The 26,869-nt window shown below is 47.3% G+C and overlaps 1 protein-coding gene across 7 annotated transcripts in view; it reads left to right on the forward strand.

Annotated features, from left to right (window-relative positions):
* Nucleotides 1-26,066, forward strand: part of TMEM44 (transmembrane protein 44) — a 36,843-nt gene extending 10,777 nt beyond the window's left edge. The window contains exons 6-11 of one of the 7 annotated variants that reach the window (XM_045502548.1): nt 1,184-1,354; nt 3,518-3,646; nt 5,493-5,597; nt 10,587-10,745; nt 21,189-21,221; nt 23,980-26,066. In XM_045502548.1, the coding sequence (XP_045358504.1) occupies nt 1,184-1,354; nt 3,518-3,646; nt 5,493-5,597; nt 10,587-10,745; nt 21,189-21,221; nt 23,980-24,090 (708 nt within the window). In that variant the 3' untranslated portion in view covers nt 24,091-26,066. Of the gene's footprint in view, nt 1-1,183; nt 1,355-3,517; nt 3,687-5,492; nt 5,598-10,586; nt 10,746-21,188; nt 21,223-23,979 lie in introns of those variants that run through there. The other 6 variants (XM_045502550.1, XM_045502551.1, XM_045502549.1 and 3 more) reach the window with 6 other exon arrangements.
* Nucleotides 26,067-26,869: the final 803 nt, after the last annotated feature.

The following is a 26,869-nucleotide window of genomic DNA, read 5'->3' on the forward strand; positions in this document are numbered from 1 at the left end:
TGCTGTCTCTGTTAACCAGTCTTCAGGGCAAGGCTAAAAACAAAATAACCAAAAACAGGAAACCCTGGGAACCAAACCTGAAGAAATGCAAAGGAAAGTGTAACACTCCCAAGGAATCTTTTTGAGAGTTAAAATAAAAATGGGGAAAATCAGCCAAACCTTGCATTTTCCTCTGAAAGTTTTTCAATCTCTAGCCAATACCTGTATGTCTCTAGATACAGTTATTTAATGAGTAAAATAAATTACATATAATTTATACTTCTATAGATTTAAATATACTATGTTATTATATATAATTGAAAATATACAGTATTTGTGTATATACATATAAATGTATATATAAGGTGACTTCATACCTGTAAAAGGTATTTAACATATAAATATTGAATATGTTTCTTTTTTTTTTTTTTAACCAATATTTCCATCACTCTTTCTCCAAAAATATTCCCTTGGCTTCAAAACTTCCAGAATGTCACCTCTAATTTTCCTGACTTTTTCCGGCTGGCCAGGTTGAGGATTGGTGGTCCCAGGAAGAGAAGTCAATCCTTAGCTGTTTATACTTCATCATAAGTCCCTCCCGTTCTCCCAGGTGACACTCGTGAGCCACTACCCAGTGCCAGGGGTTAGGGGTGCCGAGATGGGCAGGACCCTGCCCTGCTCTCAGGAGCCCTCTGTCTGTTGAGATGTGTCATGTGTAATGGAGCCTAGAATGGGAGTTATTCACCCCTGTTAGGGTGGAGGTGTATGGAAGACTTCTTTTTTTTTTTTTTTTTAAGTTTATTTATTTATTTCGAGAGAGAGAGAGTGAGCACAAGTGGGGGAAGGGCAGAGCCCAACGTGGGGCTCGAACTCACCAACTTTGAGATCACAACCTGAGTCGAAACCAAGAGTTGGACACTTAGCCGACTATGCCACCTAAGTGTGGGGGGGCGGGGGGTGGGTTTGTTAGAGTTGAGTTTACGCCAGGTTTTGAGGCATGAATAGGAGTTCACCAGGTAAAGGAAGCAGCTTGAGCAAAAACTGGAAACCTAGTAGAAGCAGCACCTTTGGGGACTGGCCATGGGCAGAAGGCTTGCGCTCCAACCTGCCAAGGGCAGGACCAAAGGCCTAGATCTTAGAATCCTGCTCCGAGGGGCTGGAGGACAGCAGTGTTCCTGCACAGCTCCCTCCTCTCTCTGTCCAGTGCCAGGGTAAGGCATTTCCCTCCATCCACCTGTGGACCCGGCTCCTGTCGGCCCTGGCGGGCCTCCTCTATGCCTCGGCCATTGTGGCCCATGACCGGCGGCCTGAATACCTGCTTCGGGCCACACCCTGGTTCCTGACCTCCCTCGGCCGTGCTGCACTGGACCTCTCTGTATCCACGCTGGGCCTAGGGGGCTTGGCTGCTGGTGTCTCATCTCCCCCTATCCCTGCGGTGCCCTCCTTCCCTAATGGCTAGATGGCACTCTCTCCCAGGGGGACCAGGGAGGAGGTTTGAAGCCTGGGGCAGACAGATGCAATGGCAATCATTTGCAATTTTGTATTTTGTTCCCTTTATATATATACTATATGGAGCAATTATCTCTTGGCTGGAGCTCTGAGAAGCCGCAAGGGGGGGGTGTGCAGGCCCCAGGAGCAGACCCAGGTTCCAGTCTCAGTGCTGCTCCTCACGTGGGCCGGTCCCCACCCTCCTGTGAACCCGTTTTCCTCATCTTTGCCCTGTCTTTCTCACAAGGCTAGGAAGGGGCTTTGCAAGCTGACCTGCCACGCAGGGGTGATCATCCCGTTCTGTTGTCTTTGGCACTGGAACCTTGGGTTGGGGAAGCAGAGATCAAAGCTGACAAGGGCCGCCCTTTGTCAATGACTGCTTTCTGGTTCCCCAGGGGTTGTCGCCTGATGTGATGACCCCGCAGTGACCTTGACGTGAGAACCTCGAGGGCAAGCTAAGCTCAGACATTGGGCAGAGAGAGAGGTGGACAGCGGGTAATTTGTGTATGAAGCACCCGTGGATTTATCATAAATAGTTTAGAAATCGTTAGAAACTGTGATTTTTCTCCTGTGCTCTACTAGTTTTCTGGGGCTGCCCTATTAAGTTACCCAACGTTGGTGGCTGGTCACAACAGAAATGTGTTCTCACGGTTCCAGAGGCTACAAGGCCGAAGTCCAGGCAGGGCCACACTCTCCCGGAGGCCCTGGGAGAGAATCTTCCCTTGTTTGTTCCAGCGTCTGATGGCTCCTGGTGCTCCTGGGCTTGGGGCAGTGTAATTTCATTTTTTACCTCAGTCTTCACATGTTCTTCTTCCCTTCACGTAGCTCTGTGGGTCCACCCTAATCCACTGTAACCTCATCTTAATTATATCAGCAAACAGCCCCCCCCTTTTTTTTTTAAGATTTTATTTTATTTTATTTTATTTTAAGGGGGAGATGCCTATTTTCTTTTAAATGTTTATTTTTGAGGGCAAGTGAGAGCAAGTGGCGGAGAGATGGGGACAGAGGACCTGAAGCAGGCTCTGCGCTGACGGCCCAAAGCGGGGCTTGAACTCATGAGCTGTGAGATCATGACCTGAGCTGAAGTCGGACGCTCAACTGAGTGAGCCACCGGGGTGCCCTTTAAAAGATTTTATTTTTAAGTAATCTCTGCACCCAGCGTGGGGCTCAAACTCACAATCCTGAGAGTTGCATGCTTTTCTGAGCCAGCCAGTTGCCCCAAGACCCTATTTTTTTTTTTTTTTTAATTTTTTTTTTCAACGTTTATTTATTTTTGGGACAGAGAGAGACAGAGCATGAACGGGGGGAGGGGCAGAGAGAGAGGGAGACACAGAATCGGAAACAGGCTCCAGGCTCTGAGCCATCAGCCCAGAGCCTGACACGGGGCTCGAACTCACGGACCGCGAGATCGTGACCTGGCTGAAGTCGGACGCTTAACCGACTGCGCCACCCAGGTGCCCCTCTATTTTTTTTTTTAAAGTTTATTTATTTATTTTGAGAGAGACAGAGACAGAATGAGTGGGGGAGGGGCAGAGAGAGGGAGAGAGAGAGGATCCCAAGCAGGCTCTGTGCTGCCAGAACTCACAAAACTGAGACCGTGACCTTAGCTGAAACCAAGAGTCGGACGCTTAACTGACTGAGCCACCCAGGCACCCCTCCCCCGGACCCTATTTTTAAATGAAGTCACTTTTGGAGTTTCCAGATGGATATGAATTTGGGCAGGGGAGGAGCACTATTCAACCCACTCCATGTACTGTCCCTTCAAGGGACAAGCCAAGCCCTTCAAGGAAGGTGTTTTTCAAAATGCTTTTGATTAACAAGTATTTACTGAGTGCTTGTTGGGGGGCAAGGTGTTGCTGGCTGCTGAGTCCTCGTGGGGGAAATGTGGAGAAAGTCAGACCTGGCTCTGTTCTTAAATGAGCTCATGTCTGTTTTGGGGCCCACCCAGGCAGGATCATCTGGGGAGAGAGAGCCCTCGGGGTGCAGAGGCGGAGGTAGCCCTGGGTGGCTGAAATGCTGTGCTTTGTTGCACCTTAACTCTACCTCTCAGATCATTTTCCTTTCCTGGGTGATGAAGAGCAAGATGAGACGGGCCTTGGGGTTTGCCCCTGAAGCCAGAGAGAGCCCCGACACCCAGGCCCTTTTGACCTGCACAGACAAAGAGGAAGAAAGCCAGGAGGCAAGGTCTCGCCGGTTGGAAAACTGCTGGGCCCACCGGGGTCTGTGCGCAGAATGCTGGGCGTTTCTCGAGCTAGGACAGTTGGTCACTTTAAAAAACTGCTACAATTTTTTATGGAAAAAAAAAACAAAACAAAACCCAAAACGCTACTGTTTATGCCCAGTGCTAAGGATGCCCTGAATAAATAGGATCTTCCACTTGTATGTTCCAACTACAACATATTTTTAAATGGGTTTTTGAGATCATTTAATAAACTTTAATGTATTTTGAGCAATGTAGATGAGATAGTTAAATGTCCGCTTAAGCTAGTTAGTAACTTCCTCATATATATAAGTTCACATACTACATAAATTAATAGGTTAATTTGGAAATAATATGATTTTACCCTAGTTCATAAAAACACGTATTCCTAGTGGCACATGCGTCTCTGACGTATACATCGTCACCATCACTGACACAGCCCTTTTTTTTCAGTTGATCTTGCCAAAAAGCTGATCTTTAAAGGTGCTGTTTACAGTAACATCCCCCATATACATCGTACCAGAAAATGTGTTTGTCTCCTTACCGATTTTAACAGGTGACCTAAGTAGGCAGAACTTACTCTCTCAGTTTGTCTTTGTCAAAAGTCCTTGGTTCCAAAAAGCTGAGAAATTGCTTCATAATACAAGAGTGCTTGTAAGGACTTGAACATAAGGCAGCTCCCTCTTTTCTAAGATAATTTCTTGAGGAAAAAATCTCACCTGTTACCTAGGCTCCTCACTGTCCTTGTTTTTCTTCCAGAGAAGGTGAGTGAGTGAACTGGGTCCATCCCTTCGAATATTCTAGGTTTAACAATGTAATCTGACTGAGTTAACGAAACAGAAGATAGTGGTAGGCGCGGCCAAGGTAAAGGGGTTTATGTAAGAGCTTGGACCAAAGCTCCACATTCCCGTGGAGGCTCTAATGGGAGGTTATTTTCATTCCATTCTAGAAACTTGACGAAATTCTATCCCCAAAGGGAGCTAAAGTATTTAAAGAGAGAGAGCCCTGTGTGGCTTGGCATTCTGAAGGGATGACACAGAGCCTTTGCAATGGCTTCCACGGTTCTTTACGAGCGATGGTTTTCAAAGTGAGGTCCCCACACCAGCATCGCCTGGGAACTTGAAGGAAATGCAATTCTAGGGCTCCATCAGCTCTACCCAATCTTAAACTGAGAGTGTTTTATTTATTTTTTTAAATTTTATTTTATTTACTTAGAGAGAGAGCAAAGGAGGGGAGAGAGAGGGGGAAAGAGAGAATCCCAAACAGGCTCAGCTCAGATCCTGACAAGGGGCTCAGTCCTAAGACTGAGATCATGACCTGAGCCGAAATCAAGAGTCGGACACTCAACCGACTGAGCCATCCAGGCGCCCCAGACTGAGCGTGTTTTAATAAGTGCACTGGGTGCTTCTGATGCACACTAATGTTTGAGAACCATTGCTTTACAAAAGCATTTAGCATCTACTGCAGTGATTCCCAAACTTGGCCCAAACTTTAGAATCATCTGCAGGGGAGTGAGGGGCTTTGAAACTCTCCAGGTCACGTCCATACCAATTAATCAGAACGTCTGCTGGGAGAGCTAGACATCAGTTGTTTTGTTTTCTAAGATGCCCAGGTGACTCCACTGTGCAGCAAAGTTTGGGAACCCCTGACCTAGTGTGACATCAAAGACAGAGATAAGATACAGCTTATAGGAAGCAGAAAGGGAGATGGGCCATGAAAAAACAGAAATAATATTTTAGAGATGCTTTTGAAGGAACGGGATCTTGTTTTCAGAAAAAGTCTCCTGACTGAGAATTCTTTTTACCTCCCCGTCTCCACTTGAAAGAATTCAGACTGGGTGCCTCTCACCACATTACCACCCTGCAAATCACTCAGGACAATGGCAGCCATCAGTCGCTACATGGAGCTGACCATCGAGCCCGTGCAGCAGGTAAGTGGCCGGAGTCCAGAGGGGTGGGGAGTGGCCATGGAAGGCTTCCCGGAGGAGGTGACACTTTAGCTGCAGGATGGGCACGATGAGACAAGAAAGCATGTAAAAGGAGGCAGGAGGTCTCCAAGGCCTTAGTGGGGGACAGATGAAAGGGTGGAGCGGAGGCAAGCGAGAGATCCTCATACCGTGCCACCTGACTGTCATCCTGAGGGACAGGAGTCCAGGAGGCATCAGGACTAGAGACTCAGGGTCAGATGCGCCTGTTAGAGGTGTCTCTCAGGCAAGGTTGGGGGGCAGACCAGGGGAGAGGAGGTAGAAACAAGGCAGTCAGTGAGGGGCGCCGATAAGTCTAGGTGAGAGGTGGTGTGGCCTGAAGCAGGGGCAAGGCTGGGGCAGGTGGAGAGGCAGAGACCAAGTGGGGGGTTGGCGGGCAGAGTGCTGGGGGCGTAAGGGTGTAGGGTGAGAGAGGCTGAGAGCTCCCGATGACTCCCGGGGTTCCGGCCTGCACACAGGGCTTCCCAGGAGCAAGAACGTTAGAGAAGTGAGGGAAAGAGCTGACAGGAAGTCCGCCCCGTCGTCCCACACCCACTGCGACTTCTCGTGGAGGTTTCCAGTGACCTCAGGGTCACTAAATCCTGGGTTAGCTCTGTCTTTGTTGAGATTCAACAAGCTCGGCCACTGGCTGCTTCTGGCTTATGGGGTGCTCGCGCTCCCAGCTCCCCATGCTTTCCTCCCCTCAGTGCTCAGTCTGGGCACCCGTCCCCACGTGGCATCTCACACTTGCGGTGTCCAAACAGAACGTGGGGTTTCCGTGCCCTCTTCCTCCCCCATCCTCTCATCCTAGGAAATGAATTCCTCTCTCCCCCTCAGTGCATGCCTATGCCCGTCCAGTCCGCGTGTGAGTCTCCTATTTACTTGGTGTAAAATAGATCCCACAGCCTCCTACCTCGTTTCCGTCTCCACTGTTAATCTTGTCCCACCCCCGCCACCTGCACCCTGCAGCCAGGAGGGGCGATTCCTTGTGTTCCTCCTTGGCTTGAAACCCTCTGGCTTCCCATTTCATACAGAAGAAACTCTAAAGTTACACAGACTTGCAAGGCCCCACGAGCCGAGCATTCCCTCTCTCTCTGGCTGTGTCCTCATCTTTTCTCTCTTCGTTCACTCCTCCTAGCTGCCTGGGATTTCCCTCCGTTCCTGTGCCTCCAGTGCTCTTCCTCCCCATTTTTTTTATACGGCTGCCTCCTTCCTTTCCTTCAACCTAAATGTCACCTTCTCCAAAAGCCACCCCCGACTGCACACTCAAAAGCAGCCCGCACCCCTCTGTCCTATTTCTCTATGTTAAATGTGCCTTTTTAAATGCTCTGCAAATACTTCTCGCTGTCTTTTACTTTTGTTTGTTGTCTGTCTCCTGCTGGGATAGAAACTTTGCCTCTGTCTGTCTTGTTTGCCAAGACCCTGGTGCCTCGGGCCACAGGCCGTCAGTAAAGGATGTTTGGAGCGTGGCATGAAGTTCAGTGGTAGCAGCCGCCGCTCAGCTGCCCGTGGGACATATGGGTGCTCAGAGAGTTTGGGCCTGAGAGATAGGTTTCAGTCTTTGCCGTGGTTCCTTGGAAAGTGGGTGCAAGTAACGCTATGTGACATAAGTGTGTTCAGGGAGATTCAGCGCCTGCTTTCACAGGCCCACAGGTTTGAGAGCCCATTTCGGCCATTAAACCCCTCTTAGATGGGAAGTCTGGGGAAGGCTCAGGGAACCCCGGCAGCATCTGGCCAGTGTTTTGCACTAGAAATGTTTAAATCCTCAAACCTCAGAAACACGATAGTGCAAAACTTGCATTCACTCTAACGCAATACCTGAAGCTTGAGTGGATTCTTCCTGCAGAACAGACTCCATTAAAGAAGAGTGTGTCCCTCTTTCTCATTCTCTTCCACTGAGGCCTCTGGCACGTTTTTTTTGAGCAAATACTCGCACTTGGCCTCTTCCTTCCGTGTCCACCAGAGGGCGAGTGGTGTCCCTGAGACAGCTCCCAGCAGGGAGTCTGCAGCCTGGCCGTCCAGGGCTAGGGGCACCCCTTCTACAGTAGCCTGTTTATTGAGGGTTATTTGCCAGTCTCTGAGAAAATAATAACAGGCAACACTTCTGTGATGCTTCTTGTGCTGGGCATAGTGCTTAGAGTACTGGTCTACGTGCTTTGTATACTCACGTAAACCTCACCGCCAACCCCTGAGGTATTAACCTCATTTTACAGATAAGGAAAATGAGGCACAGAGACATTAAGCAAGTTGCCCAAGGTCACACAGCTTGTCAGTGGCAGAACCAGGATTCAGAGTCTATGCCCTTGACCACTATGCAACACTGCCTCTTACTTAGCATAATGTCTGACACCAAGGAAGCACTTGATAAATGGTTGGGTCTTTAAAAATTATTATTAATGCAAATTCTCATTAAGTATTATTATTTATTAATGATTAATACAATAATTAATCATTGTATTAGGATTTTAAATTGAGGCACAGAGAGGGTTAAGTAACTTGCCCAAGATCTCATAGTTAGAGAAGCACAGGAATGGGTTTCAGATAAAGCCCGTCTGATTCATAAAGAGAGCATGTTCAGGACGCCTGGGTGGCTCAGCTGGTAAAGCATCCGACTTCAGCTCAGGTCACAATCTTGTGGTTCGTGAGTTCGAGCCCCGCATCAGGCTTTGCTGCCAGCTCAGAGCCTGGAGCCTGTTTTGGCTTCTGTGTCTCCCTCTCTCCCTGCCCCTCCCCTGCTCATGCTCTGTCTCTCTCTCTCTCTCTCTGTCTCTCTCTCTCTCTCTCTCTCGAAAATAAAATAAACATTAAACATTTTTTTTTAAAAATAAAAAAAAGAGAACATGTTCTCTGTGCTCATTTCATGCCTGCTCAGTTGGCAAAATTTTCCTTTTTTTTCCATGAGAATGTTCCAGTGGGCAAGGTTGTGGTGAAATAGGTCCCCTGTTGGCAAGTGCATTGTGTATGTCCCATCTGCACAGCCACCTGGAAGTGGACAACAAGAACCGCAGGGGCACTTATTGTCTGCTCAGCAGGCCCCCCTGGGCACTGGGCACTGTCCTAAGGAAGGGTCTTCTAGAAGATGCAGCTGGGTTCAGCTGAGCTGAGGGGCTAAGGACCTTGGGGTCCTGGGGATCAATGGCTTGGAGCATCTGAAAACTCCATTTTCCCTCTTGATTCAGACCTGGTCGGGCCCTGAGGAATTTATAGAATCTATCGTTGATGTTGCCTGGGAGGCCCGTGTCCCCCGCCCCCTAGCCTGTCTAGCCAACTCTCGTGTGAAACTGTGTACTTAACCCATCCAGGGCTACAGCCCCACGTGATTTGGGGCCCAGTACGAGTAGCCATTCTCATGTGTCCAGGGCATTACATCTGAGCCCTGTGATACCCCTTCAACGTTTTTTTTTTTTTTTTTTTTTGGGACAGAGAGAGAGACAGAGCATGAACGGGAGGAGGGGCAGAGAGAGAGGGAGACACAGAATCGGAAACAGGCTCCAGGCTCTGAGCCATCAGCCCAGAGCCTGACGCGGGGCTCGAACTCACGGACCACGAGATCGTGACCTGGCTGAAGTCGGACGCTTAACCGACTGCGCCACCCAGGTGCCCCGTGTGACACCCCTTCAAATGAGGCAAGGCAGGGATTACCACCCCCTTCGCTAGATACATACCTTGGCATGTGCTTCATTGTGGAAGATGTGGATCCAGAAGGCAGGCTGTTGCCCTGTGATGTGTCAGTGGAACGACCCAAATCCTGCCCACTCTGAAACCCTGGCCAACAGAGCTTCCAGGAGCTCTGACAGCCCCCAGGAGCTCTGTGGGGGAAGCTCTGAGATGGATGGATGGATGGACGGACAGATGGATGGATGGATGGATGGATGGATGGATGGATAACAGACAGATAGATAGGTGATAGATAGAAATCTTGTAAGTCTCTTCCTCCCTTTAACCTCCCCACCTGTTGGTGGGTATGAACCCATGCAGTGCATTTTGGCAGTTGCTATACAAATTACAAATGCACGTATCCTCTGATCCAGCAGTTCCACTTCTAGAAATTGGTCGTTTAAAAACCCTGAAACCTTGGGTGTACGGTATAATTTATTGCAGTGTTGTAAAAGCAAGAGATTGGAGGGCTCCTGGGTGGCTCAGTTGGTTAAGCATCCAACCTCTGCTCAGGTCATTAACTCACGGTCTGTGGGTTGGAACCCTGCGTCGGGCTCTGTGCTGACAGCTCAGAGCCTGGAGCCTGCTTCGGATTCTGTGTCTCCCTCTCTCTCTGCCCCTCCCCCACTTGCACTCTGTCTCTCTCGGGAAAAAAAAACAGCCAAGCAAACAAGCATGAGACTGGAAATGCCTTCAATGTCCATCAGTTTGAGGACAGGTTAAGCAGATTGTGAACACTTACATGATGCCACAAAAGAAACAAAAAGAAAAACAAAAGCCTCTGCTCTAGAGCTATCTCTAGGACACATTGTTAAGTGAGAAAAAGAAAGGTGCATAGGAGAGTGTAGATGTGCTGGCAGCCTTTGTAGAACTAGGGAAGTCATATATCTGCATTCGATAGGTTATGTATGGACTATCTGGACAGATATACAAGAAACTGAGCGCTGGTTGCCCCTGGGGAGAACTGGGTGCCTGGGGGATTCAGGTGGGAGCGGACCTCGCATTCTACACCCTTTTGTACCTTTTAAAAAACATAAATGTTCATTTATTTATTTTGAGGGGCAGGGGGGGGGTAGAGAGAATCCCAAGCAGGCTCTGCACTGCCAGCACAGAGCCAGATGCAGGGCTCGATCCCATGAACCAGGAGATCATGACCTGAGCCCAAATCAAGAGTCCGAGCTCATCCGACTCAGCCACCCTTTGGTACCTTCTGAACACCAGCGCATGTGAATGCTTCGACAATTCAGAAATAAAGTAGACTAAGTCTCCCTGCCTGCCCTTTGCCCACACACCCTGCAGGCAGGCTGCAGCACCACCCGGCTGCCTGGCGATGGACAGATGAACCCTGGAGACGCGAACCTGCAGGAGCCGCCCTCTTACCCTCCCGTTCAGGTCATCCGGGCCCGCGTGTCTTCCAGCAGCTCCTGCGAAGTCTCCTCCATCAACTCTGACCTTGAGGTACTCACACGCTGCTGCCCGCCAGGTGCATGGCTTGTCCTTCACTGACACTGGCCGGGGCTTCCATGGTGCTCACGCTGCTGTGCCCTAATCCGCCCACGCTGGCCTCCCGCCTGCCAAGCAGTGAAGGGACGTGCATGGGGCAGCGCCCACGCGGGGTGTGTTGAGAAGAGGTTTCCACGGTCAAATGAGTCAGGGAAGCACTGCATGTCACGGTCCCATCTTAAAGAGTCACCCGCACGTTCAGGTCTTACAGAAATAAACACACGCGTAATTAACGTTTATTAGAGTCTGGGTGTTCCCCAAACCCACTTGACCGTGGAGCATCCCTTGCAGAGAGGAGCAGCAGCTACACCTGCTGTGTCCTCAGGGTCATACACAGGAGCCCCGTGGTGGACACCATGCCTGGCACTGTCATCATTTTGAGTTTTTGGATCTGTGAGCAAGACACACGTCATATTTTGGATGCCAGTGACAGGTGTAACTCCCTGGTCCGAGCTCTTGGGTCACTGCCTGTCCCCCAGCTGTGGCTCCCAACCCTGTTCTGTGAGGAAGTTTCCTATTGTGGAAAATGAGAGCAAGGACAGGGTAGTGGGCACATGATGTCAACAGGAGAGTGTCCACTGTCTTTTGGCAGGGGTTGGGTGGGGGAAGGAGGACAGTCCTTCACCCTGGGTTTGTGTTCTACTATTTTGGAGTTCAAATGCCCTTTTATAAAATGTTGATAATAGTAAGGGGGTGGTTGGTATTGGTTTTAATGGCCTTATTTTGCAAAACAGCCACTTCGCCATCTTGGATAAGCCCCCAAACTTGTTGAACTCGTTGTGAAACCCCAAATCCAAAAGACTTAGAGCCACTGATCTGTGGGATAAAGTCCCGATTTGTTAATGTGAGGTTCTAGACCTTTCATAACTACCCCAGCCTTATGTGCCTTGCCCACCCACCCTTCCCCACTGCCCTAGCTGTCCACCTTGGCCATGGACTGTTCCCTGTACCCAGGCTTTCTTCCTGGGGTTTTCCCTGGCCCGTGTGTCAGTTTCTCTTTCCATGTGTCAGAATCCTACTCAGATGCCACCTGCTGTGTGAAGTTACTTCCAACCCCGCCAAACTCACACACACACACACACACACACACACACACACACAAGATTAATGGCTCTTTCCCTTGGGTGCCAGAGCACACACGACTCTCTTACACAACTTCCATTCTTCGCCGTGTCATCTGGTGAGCTGTAGCGGCTTGTTCCCCGGCCAGGCTGGGCATGAGCTTTTTAGGAGTGGGGCCTGAGCCACCTTCACCTTCCTCTGCCCCTCGATTCCAGAACACAGCTAGCCATTAAGAGCTGGGTTTTGAGGGAGCAATTCTGCACCAGACTGAGGACCCTTTGGGGTCCGTGTATCCCCATGTCACTCGGTGTTGTTTATTTCTTGGATCCAGTCTCAGAATCTGTAGGACACCCAGCGCACGTGGCTTGGCAGCCTGGATCCAGCGGCCTTGGCAGAAATCTAAGGTTCAAGGGGAAAGAATGAGCCTGAGGGCAAAGTGTTGTCAGTGAGAAGAAAGGACAGTTAAGTCAGTGAGTCAGGGAGGGGCTGGGGAGACCCAGAGGCAGTATTTGCTCTGTGGAAACAAGGGCAGCAAAAGCTGAGGTAAGGATTAGACAGTGACCTTGAACCGTTGGGAAGTTGGTCTTGGCGGCAGGTTTATGCCCTTCTGTGATTTGTGGTGCTTGTCCTTCTCCCTTCTAGTATCTCTATCTTTTTAGACATCCATGTTTTTCAAACTAAATAAGTTCCAAGGGGACAGGGTCACGCTTTTAAATTAGGCAAATGGGGGACTCCTGGGTGGCTCAGTCAGATGAGCATCTTACTCTTGGTCTTGGCTCAGGTCATGGTCTCATGGTTCGTGGGATTGAGCCCTATGCTGGGCTCTGCGCCAACAGCACAGAGCCTGCTTGGGATTCTCTCTCCCTCTCTCCCTGCTCCCCCCACCCCAAATAAATAAATACACATTAACAAGATAAATTAGGCAAATGGAAATGAAGGCTTTTGCCCATGCTAAAAGGAATGTATGTTTATAAAGTCACCTGCCCCAGCTCAGCCCGCAGAACAGCCCTCCAGCCCCACTCAGGGCTTTCCAGAGTGGCCTTCTCGCTTTCCGGGGCAGCCAGCACCTGTGTGCTGAGCGCCGGGTGGACTTTCTTCCAGCGTTGAAACCGTTCCTGTGCTTTTTAAAGGCTTTTTCTTTTTCTTTCTGCCTCTGGGATGCAAGCAAAGATTTGAGTCCAGCTTTGTGATGCGAGAGTGCTTAGTCATTTCTCCCTGCTGTGCTTCCTAGCAATGCCATAGACCTGGTGGAAGAAGCTTTGTAGAAATTTTGCAAGAAGGCTGTTTCTGTCTATGGAACAAAGTCTGTGTTGTGTGTACATGTGTGGAGGATGAGAAGAGGGCCAAACACAGACTGCTGTCTCTGAAGAAGGTCAGGTCCTTGTGTGTTCCTGCTAATTCTGTGCCTAAGTCTCTTGACAACCAAGATTGCTCGTTCCCTCTCCAAACCCTGCCTTTGCACCAGGAACGAGGACACATTCCTTTGGATGTTTGCCATTTTTAAGCCCAAGTCATTCTTTTAAGGAAAAAAATTATATATCTATATCTATATATACATATATATGACATATAGTTATATATGTAATAGAATATACTTAAATAAAGATTTTAAATATATATTTATTATATATACATTTATATTTGTGTACACATTTATTACATATATTTTTATAAATATATATTTATATAGGCTATAAAAGTGCTAACTTTAGAAGAAAATACATACAAATATGAAAGACGCCAGAAATAGGTACCAAAGGTCAAAATCAAGTCCAGGAGGGGGCACCTGGGTGGCTCAGTCGGTTAAGCTTCTGACTTCGGCCCAGGTCATGATCTCACGATTTGTGAGTTCAAGCCCCACGTCGGGCTCTCTGCTGACAGCTCGGAGCCTGGAGCCTGCTTCGGATTCTGTGTCTCCCTTTCTCTCTGCCCCTCCCCTGCTCATGCTCTGTCTCTCTCTCTCTCTCTCTCTCTCTCTCTCAAAAATAAATAAACATTAAAAAAAATAATTAAAAAAAAAAAAATCAAGTCCAGGATGTGGTTTTACACCCTCCATGCATCTGGGTCTTTCCCAGAGGGGGGCGCCACCTGCAGTGAGGCAGTGAGAAACAATACTTCCTGAAATGTGTGGTCAGTTACCTGGTTTCCCCCGGGGTGAGCAGAGAGGCTCCCCGGAAGGCCCCCAAAGGGAGACAGGCTGTGGAGGAGACCCAGCCCTGACCCAGGAACCACACAGGCTCGGGGCTTTTGACCTGCAGCCTTGGGCCTGCACCAGACCTCCTGAGTTTTAGCTTCTCCTGTGCATAGGTATCCTGAGACTTGCCCTACCTGTGTTGCAGGGTGATTGGGAAGATCAAATGGGTGCAACTGGTGCTTTGCAAGACTTCCAGAGGTGCTCCACATAGCGTCGTGGGAAGCAGGCTGGGGGTGGGCTCGGATATGCACTCTTAAGGCCGTGGAATTGGGCAGCACTCCTTCATTCCTCTGGCCCTTCTCTGAAGGTGGAGATAATGACTGCAGGGAGGGTGGTAAGGCTCCGACAAGGTTGGGATGTGAAGAGCACTGTTCCCATAGATGCTCACCCTGCAACCCCAGCTTGGGACCGGGCCGTCTTGAAGTGACCATGCCCTTAAGTGTAAGAGTGTCTTTGTGGAGGGGTCGCAAGTAGAGGCTAGCAGTGCCGAGTCACTTCCTAGAAGTAGGAAGGCTTCCATCGGGAAAACAAGAGTCAAACCTGTTAAAAGTATCATGATAGCACAGCCGCTCGGGCTGCTGGGTCTGCCTCGCTGCCGCCCTCAGAAAACTTTCTCTGGCCCCGAAGTCCAGGAAAGAGCCTTCCACTTCCACCAGGACCAGCGCAGGCACTCCTAACTGCCTCCTGTCTCCATTCTCCTCCTTCCATTGCTGTCCTGCCGGGATCCTTGCAACACTGGACCCCCGCCCCATGCCCGCCCTGCCCTAAGGCCTTTGTGGCTTCTTCCTGCTTATAGTGTAAGTCCGGCACACTTCACCTGCTGGCCTGGGCCAGCTCCCAAGTTCTTCTCTGCGTTCCTCTGCTTCTCCTCCCGCCTTTCAAGGCCCTGGCTAAATCCTGCTCCCTCCAGGAAGCCTTTCCTGTATTCCTGAGTACAGTTGCTAGATTTAGCAGACAAAAAACACAAGATGTACAGTGAAGTTTGAATTTCAGATAGACACACTTATTCTAAAACATTATTTGTGATCTGAAATTCACATTTACTGGGTGTCCTGTGTTTTGGGGTTTTGTTGTTGTTGTTTTTATTTTATTTTTAATTTTTTTAACGTTTATTTATTTTTGAGAGAAAGAGACAGAGTGTGAGCGGGAGAGGGGCAGAGAGGGGGAGACATAGAATCAGAAGCAGGCTCTAGGCTCTGAGCTGTCAGCACAGAGCCTGACCAGGGCTCGAACTCATGAGCAGTGAGATCATGACCTGAGCTGAAGTCGGACGCTTAACCGACTGAGCCACACCGTCGCCCCTGTTGTTGTTTTTGTTGTTTTTAATGTTTATTTATTTTTGAGAGAGAGAGAGAGAGAGAGAGAGAACAAGGGGGGAGGGGCAGAGAGAGATGGGAACAGAGGATCTGACGCCAGGTCAGTGCTGACAACAGAGAGCCCGATTTGGGGCTTGAACTCATGAACTGTGAGATCATGGCCTGAGCCGAAGTCAGACACTTGACCAACTGAGCCACTCAGGCACCTCTCATTGTCCTGTGTTCCTGAATCAAACTTGATCATGCCCACTCTGGCCCTTCCCTAGACCATTTCGGTTTTTCAGGGAAGCATCTGAACAACATTTACTGCAAACAGTGAGGAACACACTGTTTGTCCCATGTGTCAATTCTATCTCAATAAAACTGGAAAAAAATGGTTAAAAAAAAATCAGGAATAGAAGCCAAGGCTGCCAAGGCCTTCCCACTGGGAATTGACCTAAATACAGTGTTTGTCTCTCCTTGTGGCTGGAGTTTGGAGGTGCACCTGCCTAACCCTGCAGCCCACTGTTTTAATACACAGGACTTCTCTGTCTCGGCCCCTTTGTCCCAGCCTCAGAATGTCCCTGACGTGAAGCTGTCTGTCGTCTTTGTAAAAGAAACCAGCCCCCTGTAGGTCAGAATTCTCTCGCTGATCCAGTTTATAATGGGCCCGTTCAGCCCCGAACAAGGAGAGGTTGAGCGGTTAAACGACCCAGAGCCACCAGTAACAAGGGGGGTGGGGGTGGGGGGACACTTTCTACAGAAGCCTGGCTCTTGCATACAGACTTCATGGCCCGTGAAGCATTTTCCCATCCCCCATTCCATCTTCCCCACAACAGCTGGGAAGGAAGGGCAGGCAGAGAGGGCAAAGAGGGCAGGTAGAGAGGAGGAAAGAACACGTGGGGAGGTGAATCCCTGCTCGATCTGGGGTAAGTGCTATGGAACTGCTTAATGAACTAGAGAAATAGGAAGGGTGCAATTTTGAAGCATACAGTAATTGTTTTAAAGTCTGTAAAGGCTCCAGGTCAAAAGAAATCCACTTAGTGAATTCTGGGAGAGAATCGTAGCTGGTGTGTGCCTGGCCAGTCTTAATGTTGTATAGTCAGAGGAAGCAAAAAACTTTATGATCTGTCCTGAGTCCAACACCATGTCACCTCCCCAGTCTTGGGAAAAGTCGCTTCTCCCTAAATGTAAGATGACACGGTCTAAAATGTAATCCTGGAAAGTGACCCTGTTTCCTCAATGGTTTCCTAAAAGCCTTCAGGAGCAAAGGAAAATATACTGTGTGCTTGGTAAACAGGGGCTACAGGTTGCTTCTTGGTTTCAGAAGCAGAAAGAAGTGTGCCTTTAGAAATGAGCTGAGTTGAAATATTACGTGCTGTGTGGTTCATGGAGGTGATAGAATCATGGCCCTAAAGACAATTTAAAGATCTGTGGTAATACTCAAGGGAGAAAAGCCATTGGCACATTTTGGTTTGTGTGTGTATGTGTTTGTATTTCAGAGGGCTAATCAATAACTGTTCATGGAGGCTTTTTCTTGGGGTAAAATCCATGGGCTAGAATCATTTTGTTTTTGAAGAAAAATCTGCACAAAAATTAACACATTTTGCTCTTGAAATTAAGAAAGGACTAAAAAATGTTATTTTATTTTTACTTTTACGGGCATGGAGAGAGATCTCAGTTACCAAGATTTGGGTTAATTGCACTCCTTAGGCACATTATCATCGTTGGCTTAAAAAAGGAACTTCTCCTACTTCCACTAGAGGGCAGGGTTCTTAAATTTTAGATTATGATGCTGAAGATTTGGAAAGGAAGTTTCAAGGTTTCTTATCAATCCATTTGAGGGACACGTAAGCCTGTTTAGTTGTTTGCTTATTTATTTGCTTGACTTTAAATAAAGTTTTTTTACTTTGAAATAATTTTATATTTACAGAAAAGTTGCAAAGGTAGTACAGAAAGTTCCTGTGTGCCTTCACCTGTTTTCTTATAATGTTAATATCAAAACTGAGTAACACTAGTACATTACTATCATATAAACTAGAGACTTTATTTGGATGTCACCAGTTTTTCCATTAATATTCTTATTCTCTTTCAGTATAGCACATTGCATTTAATAATTTTTTTAACAAACAAAACAGCTACTCACTGTGGTAACATCAGATTACTGTCGCTGTTTTTGCATGAACGTCTGTATTTTCTAAAGAAAGGTGAAAGTTAGCATCTTTTCTTTTGTCTCTTTAGTTCGGTTACATTTGTAAAAGTTACTTCACCTTCCAGCCACTACATTCTCACCAACATTTCTGTCGTTTGCAGTGTGTGGAACTGTCATTTTTTTTGTGATTTCATATCTTTTCCAATTAGTCCTGTAGTTTTTTTGTTTTTTTTTTTTTCAGTTTATGTCTCCCTCCCCCAGCAGGATGTCATTAAAAGATGAATACTATGGAATCATCACTAATTTTGTTAAGTCTAATAATGGCACTGTTCTTAGGATTTTTTAAAAAATGTCCATGGGGCACGTAGGTGGCTCAGTCAGTTGAGTTGCCAACTCTTGATTTCAGCTCAGGTCATGATCTCACAGTTCATGAGTTCGAGCCCCGCATCCGGCTCTGCTGTGCAGAGTCTGCTTGGGATTCTCTCTCTCTCCCTCTCTCTCTGCCCCTATCCTACTTGCACACTCTCTCTCCCTCAAAATAAATAAATAAACACTTTTTTAAAATGTCCTTATCTATGAGAGACATACTAAAATATTTACAGATTAAATTATTTATTTAAAAATATTTAAACAAATAAAAAAATTGGGGAGCTAGAGCAAATAAGATAAGGTATGTCCATGGGTGTTCATTGGACATTCTTTTGTTGATGTATGACTGAAAAATGTACAATTAAAAATTTGTATGTATACTTTTTTAATGTTTATCTTTTAGAGAGAGACAGAGACAGAGAATGAGCAGGGAAGGGCAGAGAGAGAGGGAGACACAGAATCCGAAGCAGGCTCCAGGCTCTGAGCTGTTAGCACAAGGCCCAACACAGGGCTCGAACCCGCAAACCGTGAGATCATGACCTGAGCCCAAGTAGGTTGCTCAACTGACTGAGCCACCCAGGTGCCCTTTTAATGTTTATTTATTCTGAGAGAGAGAGAGAGAGAGAGAAAGAGAGAGAGAGAGAGAGAGAATGAGCAGAAGGGGGGCAGAGAGAGAGAAGGAGAGAGAATCCCAAGCAGGCTCCATGCTGTCAGTGCAGAGCTATATGAGGGGCTCGATCCCTCGAACCATGAAATGATGACCCGAGCTGAAATCAAGAGTCTGATGCTCAACCAACTGAGCCACCCAGGTGCCCCTAAAAACTTGTTTAAAATGGAGATTTAAGGGGCACCTGGCTGGCTCAGTAGGTAAAGCATGCAAACTCTTGATCTCGGGGTTGTGAGTTTGAGCCCCACATTGGACATACAGATTACTTTTTTTTAAAGTGTTGGATTTGGGGTACCTGGGTGGCTCAGTCGGTTAAGTGTCCGACTTCGGCTCAGGTCATGATCCCATGGTTCGTGAGTTTGAGCCCCACGTCTGTGCTGACAGCTCAGAGCCTGGATTCTGCTTCAGATTCTGTCTCTCTCTCTCTCTCGCTCTCTGCCCTTCCCCCATTCATGCTCTGTCTCCCTCTCAAAAATGAATAAACATTAAAAAAAATTTTTTTAAGTTTTGGATTTTTAATTAAAAAAATAATTATTAAAAATATTTTACATTTAAAACAAATCTTTTAAATGGAAATTTAAAATAATTGAACAGTAGAGGCTTTTTAAAAAATTTTTAAAATTTACATCCAAATTAGTTAGCATATAGTGCAACAATGATTTCAGGAGTAGATTCCTTAATGCCCCTTACCCATTTTGCCCATCCTCCCTCCCACAACCCCTCTGGTAATCCTCTGTTCTCCATATTTAAGAGTCTCTTATGTTTTGTCCCCCTCCCAGTTTTTATATTATTTTTGCTTCCCTTCCCTTGTGTTCATCTGTTCTGTGTCTTAAAGTCCTCATATGAGTGAAGTCATATGATATTTGTCTTTCTCTAACTAATTTCGCTTCGCATAATACCCTCTAGTTCCATCCGCATAGTAGCAAATGGCAAGATTTCATTCTTTTTGATTGCCAGGTAATACTCCATTTTATATAAATACCACATCTTCTTTATCCATTCATCCATCGATGGACATTGGGCTCTTTCCATACTTTGGCTATTGTTGATAGTGCTGCTATAAACATGGGGGTGCATGTGTCCCTTCAAAATAGCACAACTGTGTCTCTTGGATAAACACCTAGTAGTGCAATTGCTGGGTCATAGGGTAGTTCTATTTTTTATTTTTTTGAGGAACCTCTATACTGTTTTCCAGAGTGGCTGCATTGGTTTGCATTCCCACCAGCAGTGCAAAAGAGATCCTCTCTCCCCACATCCTTACCAACATCTGTTGTTGCCTGAGTTATTAATGTTAGCCATTCATGGTATCTCATTGTGGTTTTGATTTGTGCTTCCTGGATGATGAGTGATGTTGAGCATTTTTTCATGTGTCGGTTTGCCGTCTGGATGTCTTCTTTGGAGAAGTGTCTATTCATGTCTTTTGCCCATTTATTCACTGGATTTTTTGTGTTTTGTGTGTTGAGTTTGATAAGTTCTTTATAGATTTTGGATACTAACCCTTTATCTGATATGTCATTTGCAAATATCTTCTCCCATTCCGTCAGTTGCCTTTTAGTTTTGCTGTTTCCTTCGCTGTGCAGAAGCTTTTTATTTTGATGAGGTCCCAGTAGTTCATTTTTGCTTTTGTTTCCCTTGCCTCTGGAGACGTGTTGAGTAAGAAGTTGCTGCCGTCAAGATCAAAGAGGTTTTAGCCTGCTTTCTCCTCGAGGATTTTGATGGCTTCCTGTCTTACATTGAGGTCTTTCATCCATTTTGAGTTTATTTTTGTGTCTGTGTAAGAGAGTGGTCCAGGTTCATTCTTTCGCATGTCGCTGTCCAGTTTTCCCAGCACCACTTGCTGAAGAGACTGTCTTTATTCCATTGGATATTCTTTCCTGCTTTGTCAAAGATTAGTTCGCCATATGTTTGTGGGTCCATTTCTGGGTTCTCTCCTCTGTTCCACTGATCTGAGTGTCTGTTTTTGTGCCGGAGGATTTGTCTTAATGTGAGACAACAATGGCAAGTCCTGTGGACTGTGCAGGTTGGCAGCTATTCAATTTGACAGACATTGACAGATCGGTACGACAGACGTCTGTAGGTTCATAAGCGCTCTATGTCAGAAACACACGTCTCCCAGGCACTTCGTGAGGTGCCAGACGAACCAGAGCGGACCGTCACACCACCCTTCAAGAACCCGAGTCAGGCATGTTTGAGCCTTGGGGTGGAACCACCCATGCAGTAAAGGCTGATTAAAAGTGAATCTTGGCTGGTAGCAAATGTCCTGTATTTTTGAGGTGGGGATTTTATTTGCATCTCTTTTAGTTTTATGGGTTTGAGTTGACTCATCTCAGCCAGTGGTTAATAAATGGAAGATTTATTATTATGCCTGATAATAATTCCTAATAATAGTAATTTTTAAATCTGTATAATTTTTCCAAGGACCTGCAGCCCTTCCTAATTATCACAATTATCCTGTTGATCATTTAGCTAAATTGTAGCCACCATAGCTTCTGCCTTTCTGCTTGCTGAAGTCAGCTTTTCCTCTGCCTCCAGATCACTGAAGGGCCTGCCTCCTCGCTCACCAAGCAGACAGTGCTGGTGCTGAGCTCTGCTCTGCTCTGTGATGCTGGCAAAATCCTTCCAACACTTTTTTTTCCATCTCTTTTTTTTTATTCTGCAGCAGAAGTATTGGGAAGCCTTAAACTTGGAGCAGGTATGGACAATCATACTCTATTCCAGAAGGGACATCCTGTGGCTTGATTCCATTTCCTGTTTTTGTGATCTCCCCCCCTTGGATGGCCGGGCCCATGCCACATTCCTTTAGTTACAGAAAGAATGAAAACAGAGGCGAGTCAGAGGATCAGGGGATTTTCCAGGCTCTCTCAGTTCAGAGTTCTTTCTGCTGTGCCCAAACCATCTGGTAGGGACTCCGAAGATGTGTAACCCAAGGAGAAGCATGGTTTGGAACAAAGGTCCATGGACAAGTGGAGTAGCTGCAGGTTACCACTGGTGGCGGTGCTGGGGGTGGCTGCAGGGGTGGAGATAACCATTCCCCAACACTGTCACCTTGGGCAGCTGGCAGCCATCTCCCTGCCACCCTTGCCTGCGAGGGACAGATAAGCACATGTTTTATGACAAACACCTGTGCATGTCATCTCCCAGGATTATTTCTGGTAAGATCATCTTTTGCTCAAATTTTCTTTATGCCTGGATTCCAGCAATGTTTTTTTATTGCTTAAAGTGAGATTTTGAAACACGTTATTCTGGGGATTCAGAAGAAAGAGATTTAAAATGCTTTCAAAGGCTTAACCCACTTCAAAGAGTGCACTTGATCAAAGTGGCTCTGTTTTCCCGAAGCTGAATTGTCAGGAGTAAGTAGCAAGAACAACTCTTAAGACGCCATTTCAGGAGCTGGAGCCAGGGTTCTGAAATATCAGGGCAGCTAAAAATCATGCAAGGAGCTTGGTAAAATGTTAAACCTTAGTTCCCAAACCAGATAGGATCTAGGATGCCTGGCATCACCCTTCCCAATGAGCACCCTGGCTGCTTCTGGTAAGGTTGATCCATAGCACACTCAGAGAACTGTGATCTAGAAACATGGGCCTCAGCTTGGAAACAGCATATATTGAAAAGCATACTATCCATCCTCAAAGAATGGAACAGGCCCCTATTTCCACTGCTGGGCACCTGTACCACGGAGGCTGAAGGGCCAGGGGGGCTCTTTAACTTGGGATTTGCTTGCTGTTCCCCCAAGTCTGCAACCACAAGTAAATAAGAAGTTAACACTGGAGGGGCTGGCAGAGCCCCAAACAGGTACTGGGGGTCGAGCAGCCAACCCGATCAGCTTAGTCCCTGGCCTGCAGGGTCACTGGGGATGAGGTGGCTGTTTTAACATGATGCTATTTTTCAAATTATTATTATTATTTTTTAATGTTTATTTATTTTTGAGAGAGGGAAAGAGTCAGAGTGAGCGGGGGAGTGGCAGAGAGAGGGAGACACAGGCTCCAGGCTCTGAGCTGTCAGCACAGAGCCCAACGCCGGGTTTGAACTCACAAACCATGAGATCATGACTTGAGCCGAAGTTAGATGCTTAACTGACTGAGCCACCCAGGTGCCCCAACATGATACTATTTTTAATCAGCAAGTAGTAGAACTCAGTTATCAGTAAATCACTAATTGAATTGGGCTCTTCCTTTCTATTCAAAACAAAGCCACATTTTGTATTTTACAACTGGCATGGTGGGGGCATTTCTCTCAGTGATGCCCAGAGTGGCTCAGGGAGCCTTGCAGACCTTATCCAGGACCCCTAAGGACTGGGCTGTTTTATGCAGCTTAAGTTTGAGCTGCTGGTGGAGTGTTTTTCGTGGAGTGCATGTCCACGACTGGCTATGTTTTCTTGTCCAAACAGATAGTCAGGTCTAGGCTAACACATCCTTTCCTATATTATTTCCTGGGTCTTTTAATAATGTCAAATGTAACCTTGTCATTCAGAATCATTAGTCATAGAAACTCAGAAACTAAAGAGATCATATGTAGTTACTGATCCAACACTCCAGGTTACCCCTGGAGAAACTGAGGCCCAAGAAAGAGAAAGCAAGTTAGTGGCAGAAAGAGGATTTGAGTCCAACCCCCACTTGCTCCCATGGCTAGACTCACCAGGGATTCCCTGCTCTTGGCCATGTGCAAAGTTCTCTCTGTCATTTGTCACATGAGAACAATAGGAGGACTTTGCAAACAGTGTCCTCAATGCTATGACTGCTTCTCTGTTTTTAACCTTTTATTCCTAACCTTTCCCATACTTGTCTGAATCAGAGTAATGAAATATTCTCTGCCAGTGACCACCATTCTGAATCAAGCTTTAAGTGTTTTGGGCAAGTCTGCTGAGCCTCAAGTTAACAGGAAATGCATGGTGGGAGGAGGGGCAGGTAGCAAGGGCAAACTGGTGCCCTGCTCTTAAGAAGCTCATCATTTCCCTGGAAGGACAAGGTGGTGCCCAGAGAAAGGGCAGGGTTGTGCATGTTCAGCTGCAAATGAAGGGTATGGGCAGTACAAAGACAGAAGGGGGTGAGCTCAATGGGTGAAAGCAGTCAGGGTAAGCTTCCTGGAAGAGGAGGTACTTACCTGGGCCATAAAGAAAGGGTTGAATTTGCCTGGTCTATTCCAGGAATGAGTTAGGCATGGAGGTGGGAAGTCTCAGGATAAAAGGAACATAACTCAGTCTCACTAGAGTAAAGATGGAAAAGGCGGGTAGGAAGGGAAGTGGTGCTGGTCTGTTCAGGGTGGCTGTCCATTAATTCCTTGATTTAAACTTATACTTGTCCCATTAGGCCTGATTAACCTGTCCTTATTTCTCCTTGTCTGTGCCTGGGTCATGAGAACCAGGACTGGAGCTATTGTTTGGGGTGGGGCATTGTAAGAGATGGGAAGAGTCTTGGTTCCACCAAGGTACCATTTGTGTCTTTTCTCCACAGTGGGACCCTGAAGATGTAAATCTTGAAGGGAACAAAGACAACGTGGAGATGCTCAGATCCCAGGTGCACAGGTGCTCCATGGGGCCAGTGGTCTTGACATCTGATGAGTAACACCAGGAGCAAGCCCATCAGCTCAGAGCCCTTAGTCAGGCCTATGTCAGGAACTGAGCAGGGAGCAACGTGCAGTGATACCCATGGCGGGAATTTAAGCTTCCGCAGAGGCCGCCCGTGAAAGCGAAGAACCAGGAGCTGTCACTGAGCTTGGTTGGTCTGCATCACAGCTCAGAATGGAGCTAAGACCTTGGGTCCTGTGGACAGACCCGGGCATGTGGTTTGTTTTGAAGATCAGAAGTTCACAGACCACTCTTGCTTCGAAGTAGAAACCCTCATCTGAAGGGCATTGGACCTGCTCTTCCCTTTCCCTTCAGATTCAGCCATACTCTCAATATCTGCTAGGTGACAGGAACATCTAACAAATAGCTAATGTGTTTGGATCTCAGTACAGCCTCATTCTGCAAGACCTGGCTAAGCCCAGGAGACGAGAGGGGTGGGAACATGTGCTGGAGATCTGAGACATGATCCCTGGTATTAATGGGACCTGGCTCCTGCCCTTCCAGTCACCCACTTGGGTTTTCTTCTGGAAGCTAGAGGTAGGACTGCTTGGTCGACCAGGAGTTTATAAGATCGGTGGTGTTGCAAGGGCAAGCAAAACAAATTGCCTTAGATACCAGCACTTGCTCCAACTTGGCAAGGTGTGTGCTGGGCAGGGTTTGCAGGTGAGGGGGACTGTCTGCTTCAGGAGCTAACATGAAAGCATGTGGAGGGTGGGAGGCATGGTGGGAGGTGTCAAATTCAAGCACAGCAATCCCGTTTTAGGATTATTTTGATACTGCGATCATGGGAGGGGGAAAAGAGGGAGGGAATGGGGCCAAGGTGGGAGGAACACTGGAGTGAATAAATCCTGATTGAGTGAGTTGAGGCATCTCACTGTGTAGTACAGAGATGTCTGAATCCCAGCACGGCCACAAAAGCCAGCCACAAGGGGAACTGGGAGACATGCCGAGAAACACAGCTCTGCTCCAGGATGGCCCCTGGCAGCCTGTGTGACTCAGTCACACAGCTGCCCAGTTTCTCCGAAGGAGTAGTGCAGATCCCAGCACAACGAAGAGAGTGCCTCAGGGAAGCAGATTGGTTCCATAGATCTCTGTGGAGATACTAATCCTCTGAGTGCCTTCTAAGCTGGAAGTGAATTCTATCCCCTTTATCCAACTGCTTTGATCCCTGGGTGTCTTGTAATGGAGTTTGCTAAAGCCAGTTTTGCTTTGTGATCTTAACCACAGAAGCTGTTCTTTGAGAGAAGATGAAGATTTGAGTGGGGGATGGGGTGGGGAGAGCATTCCAGATGAAATCCTACAGAGGATTGGACACCAGGAAGGATGGAATCTCGTCAAGGAAGGATGAGTCTGATGTGGCCAGAATGGGTGGTGCAACAGTGGCTAAAAGGTGAAGAGGCTGGCAAGGAACCAGGCCGTGGAGCCTAGGGAGCTGGCACTTAAAACTGTGGCTAATTGGAAGCCATGACTGATACCAGAGTAGGAAGGTGATGGACATGCCTCAGGTAGGCCACACCTGGTTGGTGAGGCTTTTCTACCTATGGCCACAACTTTTCAGGAAGCAGAAATGTACAGTAGGAACATGGAGAACATTTAATCTGAGTGATAACAGCAGGGCAGGAGGAGGGCTCAGCTTTAGAAAGATAAGGCACAGGGGCAGGATATCCTCTCTGGAGTCTGCCTGTACCACAGCCTCCCTCTCTCAAGGGGAGACTGGCCCGTGCTCCCTGGAGCATCAGAAATTGGCTGGATCCTGATGGAAGTGGCCATTTACCCAAGAATGTCAAAACAGCTTTGCTGATTGAGCAGCACAAACTACTTGAGTCCCAGATGCCGTCTGTCTCCCTAGATCCCATCGTCCCAGGCTTCCTTCACAAACCAGTTCCTATGGCTGTGGTCCAATCCTGCCTCAAAGCTGAATCCCAGGTCTCTTCACCCAGAGTGAACTATTAAACTGAAAATGTTGGAAGCAAAGTTTGGTCTCATTGTTCAAGGAGAACGTGCCTGTTATGCAAAGCTCTGGAACCCTGGAGCCTCTGTGAAGAGGTGCCAGCCAAAATGCCTTTCTCCTAGTAGGAGTGTCCCTGCCCCAGGCCTCCACTGTAGCTTCATCCGCACTGTTAGTCACACCGGACTAAGGATATGGGAATTCCTTGCTCTGAAGACTCACCAAGGGGTAACCTACACAGGGGACAAACTGCACACTCATCCGGATGAGAGATGGTGTAGTATGGTCTCAGTGGTGCTGCCTGTTATCTGCGTGGCTTGGAGCAGGTCACCTAACCTTCGTGACCTGAGGTAGACTGAGAATAATACCTATCTACAAAGCTTGTTGTGAACACTAAGTAAATCAACATATATGAAATGCCTAACACAATACTGACTCAAAGGAAGACCTTGAAGAGGGATTGGTTCCCTTCCTCCCTATACTTCCTGGCCACTTATGTGCTGAAAGGCAGTGAGTAACCCAAAATAGCAGCTCCACAGATAGAAGGGACTTCAGCAGTTTGAATCCCTTTGACAATCCTAAGAATTGACTAGCTAGCCCTTACTTAAGCTCCTCCCCGTCCAAAAAAGATTTCACCATTTTATATTCCAAAGAAGTCTGTATCCTTTAGGGAGAGTTCTGATCACTAAGACTTTCTTAAAGTCCCTGAAGAACCACTGTCTCCTTATCTCCTGCCAGTACTTTAGCATGAGGAAGAGATCTTTGAACAACATCTGATGCCACACTCACATCATGTTTGTCACAATGGGGTATGAACTCCTCCTACAGA

This window comes from Leopardus geoffroyi, chromosome C2 (genome assembly GCF_018350155.1).
Source record: "Leopardus geoffroyi isolate Oge1 chromosome C2, O.geoffroyi_Oge1_pat1.0, whole genome shotgun sequence".
Lineage (NCBI taxonomy): Eukaryota > Metazoa > Chordata > Mammalia > Carnivora > Felidae > Leopardus > Leopardus geoffroyi.